Consider the following 12,793-nt stretch of genomic DNA (forward strand, 5'->3'; position numbering starts at 1 on the left):
TTTGTGACACCATCAGGTAGTGGGCAGCGAATATTAGTAAACTGGCAAGTATCCACCAAAAATTATTCCAAAGCAGATAATTAAATAAGTTATAAATAACAACCAAACATATTAAAAAAAAATAATCTTAATAGTTGAAAAAGAAAGAATGAGGGGAGGAAACAAGATTTTTTTCAGATAAATTACGCAGCCTTATTTCTTACTTCTTCCTAGTCCATTACACACAGAGACCAATTAAAAACCTAATAAATTAAACATCCCTCGGATATTCTACATAACTGAAGCTAATTGCTTGCCATTTTGATATGGTCAAGCATACGTAATAACAATGTAGTTGTTCTCACTAGCATTAAGAAAGAAATACAGGCTTGAAATCGAGTCCCCCAGACACCACAAAAAGCCAGGTAGATGGAAAGAAGTCCACTGATTGGCACAGAGCAGTGATTTGTATGAACGCCATATCCCCGTTTTAATTTTACTGTCTTCAGCTCAGAAGCTTGACAGGCCTGCCTGGGTTTTGATAGCACCGAGCTTGGATTTTTTGTGCACATTTCTCTCTGACTCAAGCTTGACACCAACAGTATTGTTCTTGGTTAGGGCAACAATATATTTGACTTATTTTCTAAACGACACAAAAGGGAATACTGCAATTCTGTAAGCATTCTACTGATGATGCAGATATGTCATTATTTAATATAAAAAAAATCTCATATAAATAAGCAGCTCCCATTCTGAAAACACACTGTGGATACTGAGTAGTGAGGTCTAAAAGTCACAGGACTTGGGAGAAGATTCTAGCTATGGAAAGGCAGCCAAATAGCCATCGAGGACTACAAGAATCTTGCTAGGGCATGCAGAGATGCAGTCAGGAAGGCTGAGGCTTGTCTAGAACTGAAATTCGGCAAAGATGTCAAGAACAAGAAAAGGTTCTTCAGATACATGAGCAGTAAGCAGAAGCACAGCGAAGACGTAGGGCCATTGCTAAACAGGGCAGGGAAACCAGGTACTTCCAGTGCAAGACCACTGTCTATAACTGAAAAGTTACGGAGATCAGGGGATGTCCCTGATGACTGCAAGAGGGCAAATGTCGTACCCATCTACAAGAAAGGCCCAAAAGAGGACCTAAGAAACGACAGGCCCACTAGTCTTACTTCAGTTCCCAGGAAAGTAACGGAACAAGTCCTCCTAGAAAATGTCGCTAATCAAATGAAGCAGGTGATTGGGAAAAGTTAACACAGGTTTACCAATGGCAAACGATGCCACACTAGCCTGAGTGCCTTCGACAACAAAATAACATCTTCTCTTAACATGGGAAAGCAGTGGATGTTCACCGGGACTTCAGCAAAATGTTCAACACCATTTCCCATAGCCGCCTTCTGGACAAACTGGAAAGGTACAGCTTGGCTGGGTGGTCTGTGAGATGGGTAGGGAATTGGCTAACAGGCTGAACTTAGAGGGTGGTGATCAATGGTTTCTACTCAGGCTGGCAGCCTGGCACAGGTGGAGTCCCCCAGGGACTGATACTGGGCCCCATGCTCTTCAACATCCTCATAAATGATCTAGGTGATGGGACTGAAAGCACCCTCACCAAGTTTGCTGATGACACTAGACTGGGTGTTGAGGTGAACACGTCAGAAGGGAGAGCCATCTTACAGAGACCTGGACAGGCTGGAAGAGTGGGCTAGCAAGAACTATATGAAATTTAACAAAGACAAGTGCAAGGTCCTGCAGCTGGGATGACATAAGCAAAACGCCCAGTACTGGCTAGGATCTGTGTGGCTGGGGAGCAGCGTCACTGAAAGGGACCTGGGGGTCCTGGTGGACAACAAGCTGACCATGAGTCAGCAGTGACCCCTGCAGCAATGAAGGCAAATCAGATCCCGGGCTGCATCCACAGGGGCACTAATAGCAGAAAGAGAGACATGATGATCCCGCTCTACTCAGCATTTGTCAGGCCACACCTGGAGTACTGTATCCAGTTCTTGTCCTCACAATTCAAGAAATGCACGAACAGACTGGAGAGGTTCCAAGGGGGGGACCACCAAAATGACAAAAGGGCTGGAGAACCTGCCCTGTGAAGGAAGACTGAAGGAATTAGGTCTTTTCTCCCTGGAGAAGTGAAGGCCCAGGGGGGACCTCATCACAGTATTCCTGTACTTAAAGGGCAGCTACAAACAGGATAGAGGCTCTCTCTTCACAAGGAGCCACATGAAGAAGACAAGGGGCAACAGATACCAGTTGCACCAGGAGAGGTTTCATACCGACATAAGAAAGAAATTTTTTACACTGAGAACAATCATTCTCTGGAACAACCTCCCCAGGTACATGGTGGAGTCTCCATCACTGGAGGTTTTCAAAATGCAATTGGACAGGGTGATTGATAATCTCATCTAGGCTCCCTTTCCCATTAGAGGCTGGACCAGATGATCTTTTGAGGTCTCTTCCAACCTGGGCTGTTCTATGATTCAAATTATCATTTACATCTTAATTGTAGGGTACAGGTTTACAACCGTAAGTCTTATGTATGGCTGGGTTTTATTTAGGATTTACTGTTTACTGTGTATTGGGTGAAGACTGGGCTTTTACAATAGTGTCAGCACAGTAGCCAGTTGATTTCTGCATGCTAGTGATCCCAACCTCTGAGGAGCTTGAGAGCTCAGGGAAATATTTACACCATCATTCCACAGGTGAGAAGCTAAGACACATCCAAGGCAATGGCATTCAGCTCAGGCACCCAAGGCGTCGGTGGCAAACCAAGAGCTGAATGCAGAGATCCTGTCCTGCGCCTTTTCTCACAAGACTCTTCTCGTCCATGCTCTTCCTCGAAGAACATCCAGCAGAAAGCAGGGACACTCTGGTCTTCCCAAGTGGGCTTAAGTTGAAATCTGTCTCCTGTTAGGTGCTGCTGTTTGTGATGCAGAGGACACTTCAACATGGGAAAGAGATGAATGAGGAGAAATATCACAGAGGTCTATGCGGTCACGAGTGGCATGGGAAGGGTGACTGAGGAATGACTGCTTCATGTTTCATCCATTACAAGGGCTAGCTGGTAGGTTGTGCATTTGAAACAGACACGTGAAAGTATTTTTCTTAAGAGGTGTTCAAGTTGTGCAACTCCTTACCGCACAAAATTAGAGGCTTAAATTTTACACGGTCTCAAGGAGAGACTGGACAAATTAGTGAAACAGAAAGTCATTGTGTGCTGTTAAAACCAAAATTTTTTCCTGGGTCAGAACCTCCCTAACAAAGTGACAGAAAGTTGGAAAGTCACCTGGGGAAGTAACAAAACCAAAAAGTTTTATCTATTTTCATCCTATTCCTAAGGAACAGCTTTCAGCCACTATTGGAGGCGCGATGCTGGGCTAGACAGATTTTTGGACCATCCGGGAGCAGCCCTGCTTGTATTCTTGGAAGCTGACAGAGAGGTCAGGGGAGGAAAGAGGGAGCCAGGAATTCTAGAAAACTGCTCTCTTCATTTTTTCTGAAAACCTGCCTGTCGAAACGGGTGCCAATTCACAAAGTGAAAAATTTCCTCAGTGTTTCTCCGAGACAGTCTGAAAGAATAACCGCCCCAAAGAGTCAAATCAGTAGCGTCTTTGGCCCCAGCGGAATGAACATGGCAAAAAGATCATTCTGGATCAACTAGAAGTCAAGGCTGCAACGAGAAGCTTTAAAGTCCCCTACCGAGTTCCTGGAAGGAGATTAGACTTAAAAAAAAACCCATACCACACTTTGGGTCATGATTTCCACTGCCAGAAGAGCCTCAGTCTATCCCAGGCTATTGCTGCGGGTACTCTCAGGAGCAATTAACTAGGTGGATTCACCCTATCAATAATGGCATGAGTAAGGTTGCTCCTGGATGTAATATCTGCATGCTGGGCAGCGAGCCATGTGCAATGTCAGGCGAGCTCTACAGAAGGATTTGGCCGCAAACCTGCCAGCGCTGCAAAGTGTGTAATGCTGAAAAGCCGTAAGGACAGGGAGAGTTCGGCACCGTGAGACCTGCATTCTGCGGGAAGTCTCGGGCTGCCACGGCAGGGTCTGCGAGCGGGTAAGTCAGTCCAGCTCCCTGGTTTGGAAAGGCAGAAACTGAGTCAGAAAAGGCAACGAAGTTTTCTTGAGGGAATTAGAAAGATTTTTTTATTATTATTTGTTTATGGTTTATTGCTATGTTCCCTACTCTCCTTGACCATTAAACCATTCCTGGTTCATATTTCACTACTGACCAATTCTTTCCCCCAGTTAACACCCAGAAACCCTCATATATATTTTTCTCTCTTCCTTGGTTTCTTTTAAATCCCAGTGACTAATGTGCTGTCTCTTTTCTTCCTCCCAGCTCTCGGCTCTGGGTTGTTTTTGGTTGGACCCATGTTAACAGCTCGGTTGTTTCCCTGTATCCATAGAGAGAGCGCAGCTGCTTGCTCTCCCTCTCAGCCTCCGGAGAAGAAACCAGAAAAATGAAGTCCCCCCGAGAGAGCCCAGCCTGTAACAAGCCAAAGCAACTTTGGCAAAATGACTGCTTCTGTGGGCAGATGGCTGAGCTCTCCCGGGCAAATTTGGGGCGCAGAGTGCGCAGACATAATAATTACCAGAAACACATCACAACCCCCTCCCCTGGCGTTATTTAGGCTGTTCCTAAATCACAAGGTGCATTCTCTCTCTCTTTCCTGACTCTCTGGGTATGAAAACTTTTGCTTTCTGTCATTCTCTCTCGGTACCCCTGCAATCTTTCTCCCTGAGATTGTAAATGATAACACCTGCTGGGACTCTTATTTGTTCATTCCCCGTATCTCAGGCTGCTCCCTGTGTGAGATATTACGCCCACACAGAGGTACGAAATGTACAGTAGCTGCTTGTGAAGCTTCTATATGAAGGATGCAATGAGTATAAATAACGGTATTGTTCTGATGTTCTTCATCTTGCACCTGACAGAACATGTTCAAGAAACCCCAGGAACACTCTAAAGCTGATGGAGAAGTCATTTGCACCGTATCAGCGTAGCTGAAAACAAATGAGCAGGACTGCTCTGGACATCCTATTTTCCTTTCACCACCAGAATGTATTTATTCTTCCAGTCATACCATATTCATATTTACTTTAATGATTCATAAACATCCCAGGTTCCAGAAGCTTCTAATTAACTCATCTATTTAGTGTCGTTAACAGATGCTCAGGGAGTGATTTATTGTGCAATACCGGATCACACCAACGTATTAATCCAGCCAATGGAACTGGCAGGCAGTCTGGGTAAATATCTTCTGCTGCTGGTAGATGAGACTCTGTCCCAAATTCAGTATTAATGCCCTACCGACTGCGGCTGAAGCATTATTGTTTGCTTCTTCTATTACTCTATAGACGTAGCATACATTGTGCTGTACAACATGGGTTATTTCCCTTTTTTAGAAAAAAAAGATTTAGTGAGGTACTGCATAGGATTCGGGGTATACATTTATCCTGTCTGAGAAAGGAGGAAATCAATAGCCCCAAAGAAGTTCTCGCTCAAGCTCCTTTTAATTTACCTCTGGCTTTATGTAGTTTCAAAACCAAAACAAGCCACAAACAGCAAAACGATCCTAAACTTTATTAGAAAAAATCACATTGGGAACCCCATCTATACTAGAGACGTGGCCAGATCTCCAGAGGATTTATTGATAAATAGGGGAGTGGGACTGGCCACCACGGCTTTGGGCAGAACGTGGAGTTGAACACCTACAGCAGCAGAGTCAGCTCTGCAGGTATTTCCACTGGGGCGTTTTAACCAATGTCTAGTGATGCTCCCAGTGCTGGATTAGAGGGACCCCAACATGGTTTCTAGCCTGGACCAGCCAAACCTCCACCTGACCCTGGCAGGCAGCGGCAGTGCGGCCAGGGAGCACCCGCACAGGGCCGTGGGCAGGCAGCCGCACCGGTGGGCACGGACAGAGACCAGCCTGGAGAGCTAGCCCCTGCCAGCGGGGATGGGTGTCACGGGCTGCTGCCATCGCTCCCCGCTCACTGGGGCTGGGTGTCACAGGGGGCTCCTACCGCTCCCCACTCACCTCTATAAACACAGCCCGGCAGCTTTGGACTGGCGGAATTATTTTACTTGGAAACTAGGGTGGGTTTTCTTTTCAAATTTCAAACTGGTGTTGCCTGGGCAGGAGCTCTCTTCCGAACGTGAAAGGTGAGTTATTTACCTGGCTGAAGAAGAGCTGCTGCTACCCCACAGACAAATCTTATGGCTTTTCCATGAAGAGCTCACTCCCTTTTCCTTCCAGTTCTGCCCAACGGCAACACCATGACTCAGTTTGTGTTAACAAAATGCTAAGGAAACACAGATAAATATTGTTTTCAGTTCCTCAAGGTGGGAGCCATTAGAGGACGGTTAGAATAACCTTTTTTTTTTTGCAGTAATTATGTTTTTGTCTGTCTATAGTCTTCAAAAAAAGGTATGTTTGAGCTCTGTTTCAATGCACTGAAAGGGACTATTGTAAATAATTAGTGCGTCTTTTCTGCTCGATTTTTAAAAATGGTATTTTTAGTAAAGTTACTGGGTTTTAATATACTTTTGACTCAGAATGAGATTTTGAAGATGAACCATCTCTGCTGCCTGCCCCAAGCTCTACTTACAGCCGTGCTTTCTGTGGGCGGGCTGGGGGAGGGGGAAGAAATACAAGCAATATTTAAGGGGGGATGGGAAGCAAAACCACATTAACATGGCACCGTACCCAAATAAGTGAAGGAGAAGGGAATATGACAGCTTGAGAAAGGTGATATACATTAAACAAATATGCTGCATTAAGGGATTTTGAGAAGTTATTAAATTTCTCGTCAGGACTCACTATTAGCAATCAATGTAGGAATGATACCACGATGAGTGTGACTGTTTTTAATTAAAGCTTTCATCTCGAGTATAGCACCTTTGCATGCTGCTTCCATCTCTTGTGGTGAGAGGTTGTTCTGTTACAGAATGTGGAATTGACCTAAAAGAGCACAAGTATCTCATTTATCTGTATTGTTTGAGTACAAAAGTTAACTCTTCGCATTGCAAAGTGCCCGGATGCCCTCAAGAAGTCCCTTACAGCATAAATTACTCTGTAAACTCCATGTGAGCTGATATGTCTGTTGTTCGCTTACTACACAATAGAATAAATTATTAGGACAATAACCTGCAAATGTTGAGATGCAATAATAAGCAGTACTACCTTATAAAAATAAGTTTTAATATTAACAACTTGATTTCACATGAGTGCATGTTAATCTTTCTTTTTGCAAGTCCAAACAGTGTTCAAGTCCTGCACTGTTTACAAAGATGGGTTTATTCTTCTTCACTCTTCTGCACTAACTGCACGGCTTCTCCTTTAACCCTATTTCGCTTTCTTTTTCTTCTTTTCTTCTTTTCAGCAGAAGGCTCCTGACCCTCCTGTGTTTTCTTTTTTTTCTTCTTCAGACAGCTGAGAGGATTGGGGCCACCTGCCCTTTTACGTTTTCTTCTCTTTTCACCTTCTTGCTTTGCTAGTCCTTCTCTTTCTTTAAGCTGCACGATGCTTTGTTTTTGGTGCTCTGGAACAAGCTCATTCATCTGCAACTTTTGAACAAATGCCAAAGATTTAGGAGAAGGTTTGTCTAGCACCATAGTGTTCTGAATAATAAAGAGGAGAGGAACGCCAGCCTTCTTTTTCACTTTGTTTGCTAAATCCTGGTCCTGTAAAATTAAATACTTTAGTCAATATTTTGGGATTAAATGATATTTGCAATTCAAATGAACCTACTTCTAATACAAAACTATGAAGATAAATTGCATTATGAAAAAGATAAGAAACTTAATCTAGCAGATATACGTGGCAGTGCCTTTCAGAGCAATTTAAATTTCAATTTCTCTCCTTCTGATTAGCTGTACTTCTGATGGAAAATTTATTAACATTTCCTTTTTTCATGCATGTATAAGCATACATTCCTTTTTTGAGGAAAAATTACCAGTTCATTGGTATGCAGTCCACCACTTCACAAGAAGTAACATAATTTCTTCTATAAGAAGCCATTTTAAACCCCTTATATCTTACGTAAGTATATAGAATTGTACTGTAAACCATTTCATATATATTGTATATTATTTATACAGAGTCCCAATAACAGACCTAAGAAAAAACCCGCCTTTCTTAGTTGTACACAAGTTCTACCTTTATTATTTAGTTAAAGCTTCCAAACTTTCTTAAAATTGAAGTTATATGGTTGTTCAACACTTAATTTCACTTTTGAGACTACTGTGCAAAAGAGTTCGGGGCAGGGGTGCACACACAAGCAATAAGCAAATTAACATTCATCAGTTGTTTTCTTACACATCAATAGGTAGTCAGAAGTCATCAGAAAGTCACACTTTCTGCTAAACTATGCAATATCCTTCTAGGGTAAAAAAATCTAGTTGTTCAAGTAAGAAAAGATTCCCTACTTCATAATTAGCAAATACATTTAAGAGCTAGTAAGGCTTTACAAGATTAATTCCAATAAGCTATTTAAAAATCTCATAATCGAGGTTTCTGTAGGTTTCCTTATCCTTAGGTATCAAAGGATCACTTCAAATGAAATGGAGTTATGTTTCCCACAAGCATTTACCTGTGTAGCGATAAAGAAGTGATGAGGGTTGCCTTCTTCGATCATGGAAAGCAAACAGACCGAACCACTCACAGGATCCTTGTGGTGAGAACAATTTCGAACCTCAAATCTTTGGGCAATTAATTTTGCTCCATACAGTGCTTTCCCCAGTGATTCCAGTTCTTTTAGAACACATCTGAAAAACAAAACCAACAGTGATTTCTAAATGTGAAAATAGCTACACATTTTTTACAACAGCAAAACGTTGACGTGAGTTAATTAGGAACGAGTGACGCCCTGTTGTTCAGGGTCTATGATTTCTAAGTGGCAGCCAGTAACCTGAAAGCAGTAGCCCATCTGAAGACAACAGCAAGATTTCCTCGGTTCCAAACAAGATTAACCAGTAACAATATTAAGTTATATTAAAAATATTTCCTATCAGTGACAATGCTAAGTCCTTACATTTATGTTCGGCTATCACCTAGCAAATGAACTACTACTTAACAAATAAAATTACTTGAATTAGCACAAACTGATTAATGACTGCCTGCAAGTTAAACTCTGTATTAGCGTCCATCACCTTGCTTCAAACTTGTTATTAGATTCCAACTCACTCAAGCAAAAGAAGAAAAAACACTGTCCATATGATTAAAAGTCTCGAAGTTCCAAATCTGCAATGTTCCAACTAGACAAAATGCAAACGTAAAATCCTCCTCTTAGAGCAGCACTCAGAGCAGACGTTCACACACGACAGTGTAGCAGTCTATGAGGATACTAGCTTGGACACTCAGGAATGAACAGGAGATGAAACCTAACTTACTCCGGCCACTGAGTCTTCCTATTAAACATGGACAGCGGCAGGAACGTATGGCCTTGAAACGCAGCTTCAAGGATATGGTGGCAACTATTTTTCTTTCCAGAGAAGAAAGTTTAGCCTTTGAGGCCAGTCTTTGTGGAGACCTGAGACTGTTCTTTCTGCAAAGACCCTCACAGTAAGCCAGCTCATTTCCTCAGGGAAGCTCTGGTCATGCCACTGAGGTGCTGCCTCACCAACTTCGCATTCTGACAGCAGAGAAAACGAGTCCATTCAGCCAGCCTAAGTGAAAACAGGTCAAAAAGACCAACAGATATTGCTGAAAGAAGTAAGCAAGAAGTGACATTTAGACATGACTGGAATACATTTTGAATCAAAGTGATTCCCAAACCTTTCACAGCTAAGGTCATGACTCGATACTTTCTACTGTTTAGGAGTACGGGCCATTCTGTATGCTTTGCAAGATGGCTCACTGTTTAACTTCTGTATCCTAGGGCATGCGTCTTACTGATATTTTCAGTGCTTGCCTCCATGATGGGCAGTTAGCTATTCTGTCATTGCAGAAATCCAAGTGAGGGAGAGGGAGGTGATTCTGCCCCTCCACTCTCGTGAGACCCCACCTGGAGTACTGCGTCCAGCTCTGGGGCCCCCAACACAGGAAGGACATGGACCTGTTGGAGCAAGTCCAGAGGAGGCCACAAAAATGATCGGAGGGCTGGAGCACTCTCCTATGAAGACAGGCTGAGAGAGTTGGGGTTGTTTAGCCTGAAAAAGAGAAGGCTCCAGGTAGACCTTATAGTGGCTGTTCAGTACCTAAAGGGGGCCTACAGGAAAGACGATGAGGGACTCTTTATCAGGGAGTGTAGTGACAGGATGAGGGGTAATGGTTTTAAACTGAGAGGAGATTTAGATTAGATATTAGGAAGAAATTCTTTACTGTGAGGGTGGTGAGACACTGGAACAGGTTGCCCAGGGAGGTTGTGGATGCCCCATCTCTGGAGGTGCTCAAGGCCAGGCTGGACGGGGCGTTGAGCAGCCTGGTCTAGTGGGAGGTGTCCCTGGCCATGGCAGGGGGGTTGGAACGAGATGATCTCTTGAGGTCCCTTCCAACCCGAACCATTCTATGATTCCATGCTTCTGTGATCCCTGCTCTCCCTTGAGAACAGCTATTTTGGAAACAACCCCTTGCTAGCAGCTTGAAACGCCAGACAAGCAGCAACTCCCTCCCTGCCCAGGAGACCCGACCATGCCTCTGTCCTCGCTCCGCGGGGGAGCGGCCCACCCTGACCCCGACCCCCCCCCCCCCCACCGGGGCCACCCCTCGCCCCGCCTCAGCCCTCAGCTACCGCCACCGTCCGCACGGCAGCCGGTGTCTGACAGACGCTCCTGCCTTTCCACAAGCCAACTACAGCCCACAGACACACCTCCCCACCGCCGGCCCGGGCTGAGGGGAGATGGCGAGACGGACGGCGGCCATCACACCCCACCGGCTCCCCCGCGCATGCGCACGGCGCCCCGCGACCTCCAGCCCCGCCGTGGTCTCCGTCCCCGGGCCTGCCCGGCGGCCCACCCTCCCGGCCTTACCGGGTGGTGCAGAGCTGGGTGGCGCCGCCCAGGTAACCGGGCAGCTGCTCCCGGATCTGGATCTTGTTGCGGAGCGCGGCCTGGCAGAAGGTGCCGTCCAGCAGCACCTGGAAGGGCTCTCGGATGTGGAAGTTGTGCTTGTAGAAGCCCATGTTCTTCTTGACGTGCTTCTGCCGCTTCAGCTTCATGGCGGCTCCCCCGGAAGCTGCGCCGGGCCCGGCCGCCGCGGCAGAGCGGGGCGGGGCGAGGCCTGGGCGGCCTCCCGCCCTTCCCGGGGCCTGAGGGAGCCGGGGCCGGGGCGGGCTCGGCCGGTGGCCGGGCGGGGGTCTCCCCTCCGCCGCCGGTGCGTGCGGTGGGTGCGGGGGCGGCCCGCGGTCCTGCCCGCCGTGCGAGGGGCTGCAGGGCGGCCCGGTCACTGTCAGGGCTCGGCACCGGTCACCTGAGGACTGGGAGGGGGTCGGTCTGTTCTCCCAAGTAACAGGCGACAGGACAAGGGGAAACGGCCTCAGCTTGCACCAGGGGAGGTTCAGGATGGATATTAGGGAAAATTTCTTTACTGAAAGGGTTGTCAAGCACTGGAACAGGCTGCCCAGGGAAGTGGTGGAATCGCCATCCCTGGAGGTTTTTAAAAGACATGTAGATGTGGCACTTGGGGACAGGGTTTAGTGGTGGACTTGGCAGTGTCAGATTAATGGTTGGACTTGATGATTTTAAAGGTCTTTTTCCAACCAAAACTATTCTATGATTACCCTGTGTTTTTCAGTGCTGCACTAGCTCTTGCCATTTGCTAAGGTCAGAAAGACACTCAATTTTCTTTTTTCTAATTCACTATAATGATTAAATTACAATTACCGTCCCAGAGAATGTAGTTTAATCATGCATTGGCGTACTTTCCTTAGGAAGGGCTTATTCAGTGCCTGCTTATATTGTTTGCCTGTGTTGGCTACATCAGTGTAACCTCTATGTGCACAAAATTGAAGTTGAAAAGCATATATTCTACATTTTAATACTACTACTTTTTTTTTTTCCATGACAAATAGAAAATTTAATTTCGCTGAAGCCTGGGGAAATGGCTGTCATTCAGAAGGCTAAATTGCACAAACTCCTCCCGGTCCAACGGGAAACATGAGCACACCAGGCATCTGGCAGTTAAGAAACTGAACCTAATGCCTGCATTTTAGGCAGGCAAGGGGATGTGATATTTTAACACCATCAAAATGATAATTAGAGACATCTGTCTTGCTGTGCAGGTACAATGACACACATCGTTCTGCCAGGAACAATTGTATTGCAGGTGAAATTCACAGCTACCTGCCAGTTAGCTCATTGTAATCAGTCATACAGCTCTAAGGTGATTTAAGCAAATACCCACCTGTCATATTGGTCTTTTTGATACCAAATAGACATGGGAAACATCTGCTTCCAAGCAGGTTAGATAGTGTTAAGAGAAACTGAATAATAATGCATTTAATTACTGTCCTGGAAATTGAAATGTTTAAATGGGACGATGTTTTAAAGTGCTACAGGATAAACTGGGGGAAGAATGTGGGAAGAACAGGTGATTGAGAGTATTTTCCATGAGATATGACTGTGCTGTTGACAGTATTTTTCCGTGTCATGTTAAAAGGGTGTTAGTTTTGTGTCTGTTTCAGAGCTGAAGGCTGTAAGACACCTCAGCCTGTGCCTGTCTCAGATCCTGCCCAAGGCCTTCACTGGGACAGCATCACAAAGCTGTAAAGATAAATGATTCCCTGTTTCAGAGCCCTGCTAACGGCCTTTGCTGAAACACTTTAACATGTGCCTGTTTCAGAGCCCCGCAAAGGA

General features: G+C 45.3%; 1 protein-coding gene across 1 annotated transcript; it reads right to left on the bottom strand.

The window, feature by feature from the left end:
* Nucleotides 1-6,079: 6,079 nt before the first annotated feature.
* Nucleotides 6,080-11,212, bottom strand: UTP23 (UTP23 small subunit processome component). Its single transcript, XM_054192733.1, has 3 exons — nt 10,970-11,212; nt 8,593-8,767; nt 6,080-7,684 (listed from the first exon to the last, which is right to left on the bottom strand). The coding sequence occupies exons 1-3, from the start codon at nt 11,155-11,157 to the stop codon at nt 7,298-7,300; spliced, it is 750 nt and encodes a 249-aa protein (XP_054048708.1). The 5' UTR covers nt 11,158-11,212; the 3' UTR covers nt 6,080-7,297.
* Nucleotides 11,213-12,793: the final 1,581 nt, after the last annotated feature.

This window comes from Rissa tridactyla, chromosome 2 (assembly GCF_028500815.1).
Source record: "Rissa tridactyla isolate bRisTri1 chromosome 2, bRisTri1.patW.cur.20221130, whole genome shotgun sequence".
NCBI lineage: Eukaryota > Metazoa > Chordata > Aves > Charadriiformes > Laridae > Rissa > Rissa tridactyla.

What these genes read in the sequence shown, in the direction of transcription:
- UTP23 (XM_054192733.1), bottom strand. Translation starts at nt 11,157, where the DNA reads ATGAAGCTGAAGCGGCAGAAGCACGTCAAGAAGAACATGGGCTTCTAC. An exon ending in ACCCAGCTCTGCACCACCCG is followed by an intron (nt 8,768 to 10,969) that starts GTAAGGCCGGGA and finishes TTTGTTTTTCAG; the next exon opens with ATGTGTTCTAAAAGAACTGG. An exon ending in ACTTCTTTATCGCTACACAG is followed by an intron (nt 7,685 to 8,592) that starts GTAAATGCTTGT and finishes TTAATTTTACAG; the next exon opens with GACCAGGATTTAGCAAACAA.